The sequence below is a fragment of the Bison bison genome, unplaced genomic scaffold (assembly GCF_000754665.1).
Source record: "Bison bison bison isolate TAMUID 2011002044 unplaced genomic scaffold, Bison_UMD1.0 scf7180017864068, whole genome shotgun sequence".
Taxonomy (NCBI): Eukaryota; Metazoa; Chordata; class Mammalia; order Artiodactyla; family Bovidae; genus Bison; species Bison bison.
The window spans coordinates 8,389,675-8,400,949 of NW_011494640.1; the positions used below are offsets into that span (position 1 = coordinate 8,389,675).

General features: G+C 44.9%; 1 protein-coding gene across 2 annotated transcripts in view; it reads right to left on the reverse strand.

The window, feature by feature from the left end:
- The window catches only part of RHBDD1 (rhomboid domain containing 1), a 135,747-nt gene continuing 124,472 nt past the window's right edge, over nucleotides 1–11,275 (reverse strand). For both annotated transcript variants that reach the window (XM_010837049.1, XM_010837050.1), the window contains one exon: nucleotides 1–1,413. In XM_010837049.1, coding sequence (XP_010835351.1) covers nucleotides 1,301–1,413 — 113 coding nt within the window. In that variant the 3' untranslated portion in view covers nucleotides 1–1,300. The remainder of the gene's footprint in view (nucleotides 1,414–11,275) is intronic.

Genomic DNA, 11,275 nt, shown 5'->3' on the forward strand with positions numbered 1-11,275 from the left:
TTTTCCTGATTATATATTTCTTCATTTATTATTATATAAATCAGTTTCCCTGCTGCAAAAGTAGTACACATATATACATATACACACATTTTAAAAAGAGAACAATATCAAATTGTGAAAAACAGAAAGCAAACTCCTATGCACTCCACTTTCCCAAATAACCTGTTAATATGTGGGTGCATTTCCTGTCAGATGTTGGCTTTATGCATATACAAGGTATATATATTACTTTCATAATCAGAAATCTATATAAATGCTAGATAAAGCCATAGAGGAAGATCCTTTTCTGCTTCTAACTCTTTTTAAATATAAATATCTCAGTGACATAAGACATGAGTGATATTTGACCTTTTCCTTTTATTTATGAAACTCAAGCACCAGGAAAGACGTCTTAAGTGACTTGCGGTCTGTGTGCTGGGGAGTGTCTTGGAGGGTGGCTGTTACAGTGGTCAATTAAAAGGCACTTTTGTGAGAAAAAAAAAAATACTTCCTCAGGAAGGATTTCTCTGTGACCAAGCTGCTGGTCACTCTTCTGCATGTGGCACCTGCTGCTGCTCTGCTGGTTAGTTCAATACAAGTTGCATCTCCAGGATGTGACATCATCCCTGGAGAGGCTCTTGTAGCTGGATTGTTGGTGCCACCTGCCGGGTCGTGGAGTGTGGAACTGGTTTCCTGTCCAAGGTCTCACTTAAGCTTTTCCACTAACACATCTGGGAAGGCAGAGGGGCATCAGAGAAAAGCAGGTTCACTGCAGACACCACTCAGACGTGGGGGCCCCAGGAACCGAGGCGCCTGGGCAAGGGAGGCCGGGACGACATCCTGCAATGATGGCTACATCCAGTGCCTGGAAAGTCACCATGGCAACATGCCAGGAGGATGAGGGATGGCTTCCCACTTCCTGCCAAGTTGGGCACTGAGCAGGAGGGGGGCCTGATCTTTTGGGCTGGTGAACACAAACCTCCTGGCAAAGGTCAAGGTCTTCAAAGACATAACAAGGCAGGGCCTCCACTGAGTCAACAGTGAGAGAAGGGAGCGTGGAGACTGGTCCCCAAGTGGAGACGCCCAAGCTCCTGTCTGCAAGAGAACAAGGTCGGAAGTACCATTCCCAGAGAGCTGGGGGCTGTCAAAACAAGCCTGGTCTCAAGACATCAACCAGCTCAAGACATCAACTGGACTCATGGTGGCCGTAGGATGACAGGCCACTGCAGGTGTGAGCAACTGGGATGGCGATGTGCCCGCTCTGCTTTTGTACAAAACAGAGGGTCTGGGGGTAAGTACTGCACAACTGGACCATGTTTGTTCACAAGGCTGGGTCGCCTCGCTGGCTATCGAATCTGTGCAGCCGCTGTCTCCTCATTTCTTCTTCTGGTGAGAGACGGAACCCATAGGCCGGGGGGCTGCTTCTGCGATTTCCTGAAGAGAGAGAGCACAAGGTAGTCAAGCACTGCCCTTGTTCTGACACTCACAGGGCTCTGCATCCCAGATTCCAAGGGTGGGGGGAAATGGCTTGGGCGTTATCTTTAGCACGAAACAGAGACAGAACAAACATTTCAGCTGCAGCTGTCAATGTGACATTGTGACATCGAGTACACGTTTTAGTGAGGTCCAGTCCATGAAGCTAATTTGACTCATTTTGAAACTTGACAATCCTCCCATTTCTATGTTGTTTCCCCCCCGACCATGCTCCATAATTTGCATCATTTAATTTCCCTAATGTCTCAGGGGCTTAGTTTATCTTTTCTTAACGCCCAGAAATAACTTTGTCACTATCTGTAACGTCCTCACCAGATGGTGAGGTGTCGGAGGTGTTTCCCGATGAGTCTGAGGGTCTCCCTTTCCCTCCCTCTAACCTGCTATCTCCTGAACCTCACCAGCCAGTGGGAATCACACCTGCCTGAGATGCACAACACCCGCAGGGCATCATGGCCCACAGAGCAGAGGCTGTGTTACCATAATGACCAGTATTAGGGCAGGCAGACAAAAATACAGGCATAATCTGCGAAGATCATATGAAGGACCATGGAAGTCATTACTGAAAAGAGCTTCTTGGCGCTGCAAACAGACCAAGAAAATCATTTGCAATGATAGAAGACTTCAGTTTACTGCATTAAAAACAAAAAACAATGGGAAGATCCAGGCATTGTTGGGGGTGGGTAATAAAGGAATAACAACAGACAGTCCTTGATCTCAAGGAACCAGCAACCTAACTCTAATAAAAGAGCTTTAACGTCCACGATGAGGCAACCGTGCAGGGCATCACTGATGGATACCGACAAATAGTAGATTCACTTTTAAGCATGTGGATCAAAAAGACTGTACTTTTTCCCTTCTGAGCCTCTGCTAACTCTGTGAGCTCACTTTGAAAGGCCTGCTCCCCTTACCTACATCCATCAAAAGTTCTATATGTTACAGCCAGACCGCCACGCTCAACACTGCCCTCTGAGGTTCTGACACAACTGAGACTGGAAGTCCTGGCCGAGCCATGAAGGCTGGGTGGTGGGCAACGGGGCTGGAGCCACGAGGGAAAACAAGTGAACAGCTGATCCCTCCTGCTCACGCTCCGAGTGTCGATGTTGACAGCTCAATATATTGATGTGGCGACTGTTAAACCTATGATGAAAAGATGATACAGAAAGCAGTGTGAAGCTAACGGTCAGTTTGCTGAGCTACAACTAGAATTTCAGCGGTCAGACAGAAAATTCTAAGAAGGCAGTTTTTGGTCCACACTGTGATAGAGACCCCAAGACTCACCCATATGTGGTTCTCCTTTCCTTTTGAGACATGAGGGAATCACCCTTCCCAGACCTCCTGTAACATTTTCTGACTAGTCCACCCAAAAGTGAACGGGGTGGGCCAAGCCCAACACTCACTCCCACTGGGTAAACTCCACTTCCAGACACAGAACACTTTTACCATAGAGATTCTATGATTCCTATAAGAGCAAAAGTTTTACTGGACACAGCTTTCTCCATATACATTTGTAGAGGGCTTTCTCTCTGTTTAAAGTGGTAAACACTTTGAAATTACAGAGAAACTCATGAATCCAATTACCATTAGTTTATGGCTTGAAATTGCTTTATACAATAAGATCCAAATCCTGCTTTTCCTCTGACAGTTGTTTTTAACAAGTCCATCCTTAATTGCACTCATGAGCACGGGCCAGTGTGTGACAGCCCATTCCAGCTGGGCAGGGAACTGGGAGGCCTGGGCTGTGGGCAGAGTCAGAAGAGAGCTCAACGTGGCATGTTGACTCTGGGCCACAGGGCGCGAGCCCACAGATGCTGAAAGATGCTCAGATGCCCAAGGGGACTCACAGTGTCCAAGAGAAAAAAGCTGTTCCTCGAAGGGAGGAATTAGAGAGGACAGACTGTGAAGGTTCCAGGGGTCCAGCTCTCAAAGTGGGCAGCCCGCACAAAAGCTCTCTGGACCCCCGCGTGGGGCACTGGAGGAGAACCAGGAGAGCCAAGGGCAGGAATGCCACGTGCCCACGTAGAAAACTCACATCAAGAGAGGAACAAGTAATCACTCCTTCATGAGAGCCTTGTGAGGTGTCCTATTTCAATTAGTTTTTATTCCTGATTTCATGAGGCCAGCCTTACAGAGGAGGAGACTGAGGCTCAGGGAGAGTTAAGCACAAACCTAAGGTCGTGAAGCTAGCACGAGAGGAAGCGAAACTTGAACCCAGGTGTTCTGACTGCAGTTTGAGTTCTCCTCCCCTTTCCCGCAATCCTGTATCACTGTTCCTTCTAACACACCAAGTATGTTAAGTATCTCATCTTTTCCTTCTACCTTATCCTCCTGCCCAAACCCAGAGAGTCCCTTTCCTGTATGGATATGTGGGGAGCTCACTATTTGAAAAGAGGAAAAGAAGAACCAGCCTAAGTCCTCAACTTGATGGGACTCCGCTGTCATCACAGATGTGGCCACAAAGTTCCCACACAGAAGGGAAAGTGTTAGTCACTCAGTTGTATCCGACTCTTTGCAACCCCATGGGCTGTAGCATGCCAAGCATGGAATCCTCCTGGCAAGAATAGTGGAGTGGGAGCCATTCCCTTCTCCGGGGGATCTTCCCGACCCAGGTCTCCTGAATTGCAGGCAGATTCTTTACTGTTTGAGCCACCACAAAGTTCCCACTTTGGGTCCCCTTAAACTCTACTGACTGCTGGAGTGGTTGGGTTTTTTTTTTAGGATCGCTGGGAAGGCCTTTGGTATAGCAACCACAAAATAACAATGACAACAATGCCTGACTTGGATGTTTTCATGGATATTTTAAGTCCTTCAAACGCAGTGTTTCCGATTTATCAAAGCCCCCTATTGTCTGAAGAATGACTTAATCCTTTCATTTCAGGTTTTGAACTCCATTCTTCTTAATGCTGGTGGTTAATTTTCTTGGAAAGTTTTCAAGTCTAAATTAATCTGTGATATTATAAAGGCAATTGAGTATTTGGTATCAGATGGCAACCCACCCATCCTATTCATCACATCTGTACTTTAGGTCAGTGCCTCTCAGCTGCTATGCTCAGTCTCAGCTGAGCTCTATTTTCCAAATCTACACTTTTTCATTTGTTTTTTAACCCATTTCTGTGTTTTCCTCTTGTGTCACATGATCTATCACTTCTCTCTTTAGACTCCAGGATCCTCTGAAGCTATTTCTCAAAGGGTCTTAAGAAATGTGCTTTTAATATCTACTTATATTGATTACATATGTACTAAGTCACTTTAGCTGTGTACGACTCTCTGCAACTCTATGGACTGTAGCCCATCAGGCTCTTCTGTCCACAGGATTCTCCAGGAAAGAACACTAGAGTGGATTGCCAGGCCCTCCTCCAGGGCATCTTCTTGACCCAGGGATCGAACCCATGTCTCATTATGTCTCCTGCACTGCAGGCAGGTTTTTTACCATTAGGGCCACCTGGAAAGCCTGAGCACACAGAAAAAGATCTAAACTGGATGGTAAAAGAAGAGGTCCCTGCGGGTGACTGGAAACGGGAGATGTTTCCAGCCCTGCGTACAGCTGCGGGGACACCCGAGGGAAAACTTCACTGCATCAGGCTCTGGTTGGGTCACTTGTCAGGCGAGGCTGAGGAGCAAGGTGACTGCCAGGGTCCTTGCTACAACTCTGGAGTTTGACGACTGGAATTCAATTGTGCCTCCTCCATGTATGGTTATATATCCTTGAGCAAGGTTACTGGCCCTCAGCCTCAGTATTCTTATCTATAAAATGGGAATAGTAACAGTACCTCCTCTGTTGGGTTGTTGAGAGGATAAGAAGAGATGATGCATATAAAACGCTGAGTGCCAAGCATGCAGTTAGTGCCTGATGGCCAATGGCCGCTGGGACTTTTAACTGTAACATCAGTGAGAATCACGGGTTAAATGTCTGCTTGTTACTATCATTGACAAAGACAGATATAAAATAAAATTACCAATGACTTCTTAAAAGATAAGAGCCCAGGAAGTCTCTGGTGGTCCAGTGGTTGAGAATCTACCTGCCATTGCAGGGGACACAGGTTCGATTCCTGGTCCAGGAAGACCCACATGCCAGGAGCAACCAAGCCTGTGTGCCACAACTATTGAGCCTGTGCTCTAGAACCTATGTTCCGCAACAATAGAAGTCACTGCAACGAGAAGACCATGCACTGCAACTAAAGAGTAGCCCCTGCTAGCCACAACTAGAGAAAGCCTGTGTGCAGTAGCGCAGACTCAGTGTAGTCAAAAATACATACAAAATTTTTTAAAAGATAGAGCCTAATTCTGTTTGAGGAACAACTGGGAGTGTTTTGTACAAAGTGTGGGGTCACTACTTATTAAATATTTGCCCTTCAAGAAACAGATACAAAAAGGGTAATTCGTGAGCCCCACTTTTGTAACCAGAAGGAGCCTTACAGGCTTTGGGAAAGTTGGCGACCTTCTTTTCTCTGCTGAGTAAAACCATGCATTGAACGTTTACAGACTTAGGTGAAGTGGCCTCGCTCTGATGAACTTGGTACAGAATATTAGTATTTATGAGCCTTGCTTCTGTGCTCCTGTAAATGGAGGTCAGCCCTCAATTTTACTGAAAGAAAGAGTGAGCATGCTTCAAAGAACCTCAGGAACAGTGCCTGGTTTAAGAAGATTTAGCTCAATTATGGCACCAATGGTGAGATCATAAGATTTATTGACTTGTGGTTCTTGATGGAAAAATGTTCAGTTCTCTACGGTTATGTATAATGCAGTAACCTCTGCGTTTTACATCTGAGGGAGGAGAAGCAATTCCATCCACATAAGAATTGCTAAAAAGAATGCTGTGAGTTGATGGCCCTTTTCCCTACTGTTCACCATTCCTGTAAACAGAGATGCTTAATTTGCTGGTATTCATAGATGCTGCCATGATCTGATGAGCCCTCTAGGCCATTCAGTGAAATTATACTAAAGTGAAGTCGCAGGATGGTGTATCTTTCCCTTAAATCAGGGACCCATGGAGGCAATCACTTAAAAAATTTTTTTAAATCAAGAAACCTCTAAATGTTCTTCTCCTTTGTCAAATGAGGGCAGTAGCATGGGACCCATAGTCTCTCTTTCAAAAATGTTACTTGATTAGAATTCCATGAATTCTAAAGCTTACAAAACGCTTTCTGATAGCACAGTTGCTAAATCATTTACTACGACCAAAAAGGCCTGGAAGAAATCCCAAGCGCAACAATTTGCAAGATACTCTTTGAAAGTGGGAGGTGCCCAAGGACAATAAGACCACTCTATTGTTTGAGTCACTAATTACAATGACCTATCTATCCATCCATCTGTCCATCTCTAAAAAGAGTTTGAAATCACTTAAAGTCTCATAATTTTCATACAGATGGAAGTTTCATTATGGTTTATAGTAAATGTAACACGTATTAACAGGTGTGACTTGAGAGAGAAAAATTCACATTTCTACTCCTCAACCAATGAGTTGAAAAAGTAAAGACTCTGAAGCTGGGAAAGACTGAAGGCAGAAGAAGGGGGATGCAGAGGATTAGATAGTATCATTGACTCAGTAGGCATGGATTTGAACAAATTCCAGGAAAGAGTGAAGAACAGGGGAGACTGGCGTGCTCAGTCCATGGGCTGCAAAGAATCAAAAATAACTTAGTGATTGAACAACAACAAAAACCAATCAAGTAACCGGAGTAGGAATTTCTTAGTTCTGAGACAGTACCTGGAATCCCAAAATGAGCAGCTTTGAATGGAAATCAACTCAGTTACTACTTTTCCTGTTGTACTTCTCTGCCTGTTCTAGTTGGCTACTTTGGGGGACCTTAACTGGCCACAACTGACTTAAAATCAACAGGCTATATATAATTCAGTCACAATTTGAGTAATCCAAAATACTGGGTCTACTTTGTCAGATCTAGAGTTTTCTGCAATATAGACAATGCAATGTCTGAGCTCTGAAACAAAAAGACAAAGTCCAGGACTTCCCTCGTGGTCCAGAGGTTGAGACTCCAGGTTCCAATGCAGGGGGGAAAGGTTCGATCCCTGGTCGGAGAACTAAGATCCCACATGTGTGCTAAGCTGCTTCAGTCGTGTCTGACTCTGCGGCCCCATCGACTGCAGCCCTCCAGACTCCTTTCTCCATGGAATTCTACAGGCCAGAATACTAGAATGGGTTGCCATGCCCTTCTGCAGGGGATCTTTCTGATGCAGAGGTCAAATTCTCATCTCTTGTATCTCCTGCATCGCAGGCAGATTCTTTATCACTGAGCCACCACATGTCATGAAGCAGAAAAAAAAAAAAAGAGAGAGAGAGAAAGTCCAGGGGGAGATAGTGTTTTCTGGGCAATTGCTACAGGCTTTCCCTACTTACTCTCCCTGCCTTTGAAAAAGTGTACAACTTGATTAATTTTCATGAACAGAACATATGGAAGCAACATCCAGACCAAAACACAAGAGTATTTCTAGCACTCACAAGCCTCCATGTGCTCCCTCCCAGCAGTGGTCCACGGACTTCTCACAGCAGAGATTTGTCTATTTTTGTCCACAAGTGGATTCATACAATATGTACCCTTTATGAGTAGCTTCATTTTACATTATGTTTATGAGATTCACCATATTGCTTTATGTAGTTTTTATTCTACTTATTCTTCTGAGTAGAAGTTCGTCTGTTTTACAGATAGAAAAATTGAGGCTTAAAGATTTTAAGGAACTTGCCATGGCCACACAGTTTGGTCAGGAACTGAGTCCAAAGTCAAATTCATGTTTATTTCTACTCTGCTCCAGACATGCAGTGTGTCAGTTGTCTTAATTCTGAAACCAGACTCTGTAAACCTGAACAATACTATTGCTTTTACACTTGATTTGGAGCCGGGTCTGTTTAGAATGCAGTGGGAAAATGTTACCTTCTGCTGTAGATAAGCCTCATTGCAAACAGCAAGATTTTCTGGATAACAAAGTAACTAGAATTAGGATCTCCCTTGACAAGGTTTTAGGCAAGAGGTCCAGTTGTGTATGTCATCCTTGGTAATTAACTACATCATGTATTTTCTAAACAGAGAACAGCCTCTAAGTTCTTATAAAATAATTCTCAATAGGCTGGAGGAGCAGCAAACAGAGGCTGAAGACTTCCCTGGTAGTCCAGTGGTTAAGACTCTGCTCCCTATGCAGCGGGCCTGGGTTCAATCCCTGGTCAGGGAACCAGATCCTGCATGCCACAAGACCCAGTGCAGCCAAATAAATTTTTAAAAGAAGAGAGATAGAGTGAGAGGTTGAGGAGCAAAGTGTCTCCCATTAGGAGCCACTGTAACATGAGGTATGTATTACTTTAAACAAATGGATGTAGATTTTCATACTAAAGGGATTTTCCATTTTTTAAACCAATCTGTCTGTAATCCTTTCACAATTCTGTCATCACCTTAACACTTTATCAAGAGGGATTTTAATGAAATTAGGAATGATCTTCAAGCACCTTTTATATATATTTATACATAAAATCCCTTTAGTAAAAATCTCTTTAGTATTAAAGTCAATACAATGATTGATATACATTGAATATGTAAATGTTTCAAAGTTTAGGATGTTTCCAGTTCTCTTTGATCTAAAGCACTGATCAATTCTCTTTGATCTTTGAGCATCTAAAACAGAATGCTCACCAATCTAGAGGTACCTCAGATGGAGTTTACTCAGTGACTTCAGCTGATTCTGCAAACTGAGGTTAACTGTCTCCAAGAATATCTTTCCCAGTTCCATACACTCTGGGACTGCATCTTTATTTATTTTTTTAAATTCAAAATCATCTAAGAATATCCACTGGACAGATATGAGAAAATTCTTGGAAAACTAGAAGCAGGCCTCCCTTTGCTCCCATACCCTCATTGCCTAGTACCACAAGGTCCCACATGCCTGGCTGGGATGGCAGAGAGAAACCGGACATGAGCTCTGTCTGAAGGGACAGATTGGAGAACATACTTCACAACAGAAAAAGGAAGCCGAATAAGGAAGTCTTTTTGTGGGCAGAGAGCTCTGATTAAAAAAAAAAAAACACACACACACACGCACATGCACACATACATATACATGAGTACAGACAATGCTAGATAAAAGACGAAGGCCTTTCAGAAAGATAAAATCCCACACTCTTCTCTGAAGCTCCAAGACCAACATGCCTGACTTGCCCAGGAGGGGCGGCTGCAGCCTCTCTGGATGTTTTGATGGAGATCCCACACCTGCCCGCAAACAGGGCCCTAGCAGGACCTCAAAGTGGGGGGCCACTGCCCTGCACCTCCTGCCTGGCCTGCATCTTCGTTGCCTGCAGGGAATCTCGAGGGCCAAATGGTTACCTATTAAAGTCTCTGGCTCCTCTCCTCTGTCAGCTCTGACTTCTCATCTTTATCTCGCAGACAGAGGAGGCCTTCCACTGTCTTCATTGCCTGGACTTTCTGATGAAGTTAAGACGGGCCATGGTGGGGAAAGGACAAGCAGGATGGGACTTCTGGTGGCTCCTTGGAGCCTGGATCCCACGCCTCCTTTTGTCTATTGGTCATGGGGTTATCTTTGAGTAACTTTTTTTTTTTAATTTTTACGTTTGGTTGTGTTGGATCTTCGCTGCTGCGCGGGCTTTCCTTTGGTTGTGGCAGCAAGCAGGGGCTGCTCTCTAGTTGTGGTGGCTTCTCCTGTTGCAGATGACAGGCTCTAGGGCACGCGGGCTTCAGTAGTTGTGGTTCCCGGGCTCAGCAGTTATGCCACTCAGGCTTAGCTGCTCCACGACACATGGGATCTGCCTGGATCAGGGATCAAACCCATGTCTCCTGCATTGGCAGGAAGAGTCTTTTACCGCTGAGCCATCAGGGAAGGCCTGAGCAACTTATAATTTAATTATGTTTTAAAAGGAGAGGGAAATGGGTATGAGATTATTTAAACTATGATCAACTGAGCTCAAAAAGATATTAAATAGCCTCCTCTCGAGACACACAGGGTTCTGGTCGGGCAGCTCACCACCTGCCAGGGCATCATCATAAAAGAGTTCAGCTGTGACTGAATTCTCCCCTCGCAGGCCTTTTAGTAGCCCTGTGCTACGAGCACAGTCTCCATAGAAAGCAAGCAGCTGGCCAATGGAGACAGGAGTCAGAGCCCTTCAGGAGGTCAAATGCAAGAGGTCTGGGCAAAGCTAGCCTGTCTTGGAGAATCTATAAATGGGAGAGTTGTCTGGTTTTCTGCAAAGATTCTTTAAGTTTCGTGTGCACAATAATGAAGAACTTGTTAAAAATGCAGAGTTACTAGATCCTAAAGGCCAGAGATTCTTTGCATTAAGTGCTTGGGGCCCAGGAAGCTATATTTTAATGAAAACCCACCTAGGTGTTTCTCCTGTAGACAATGTATCAAATGACTGAGAATCACTGAGGAAGAGAACACAGGTCTTTACCAGTGGGCTTGCATCTGGCTCCACCAGAATTCTGGACAATTCACTTCTCTCCAGGGTCTCAGGCTCCTGTCTGCACAACAAGGGAGCTGGACTGGACATCTTAGACCTCCACACAAAGATGGAAGATCCCACCCAATGAGGCAGCAGGATTGGCTGGCCAAAGAAGGCAGAGTGGGCCGTGCCAGCAACCCGCCTCCTCCATGGCCGGTGGTCTGGGCAGCTCCTCTGCCTGACTGTCAGCCAGCCTGGCCGTGACTTCTGACAGCTGGACTGAGATTTGGCCAGGCTGTGCTCCTTGCAAACTTCCTCCAACTTATCTGATTGAACTCAGTGTCCTTCCCCACCCCCTGATATTTTAATTTTTAATAAACTTTTTATTTGGGAATAGTTTTTAGATTT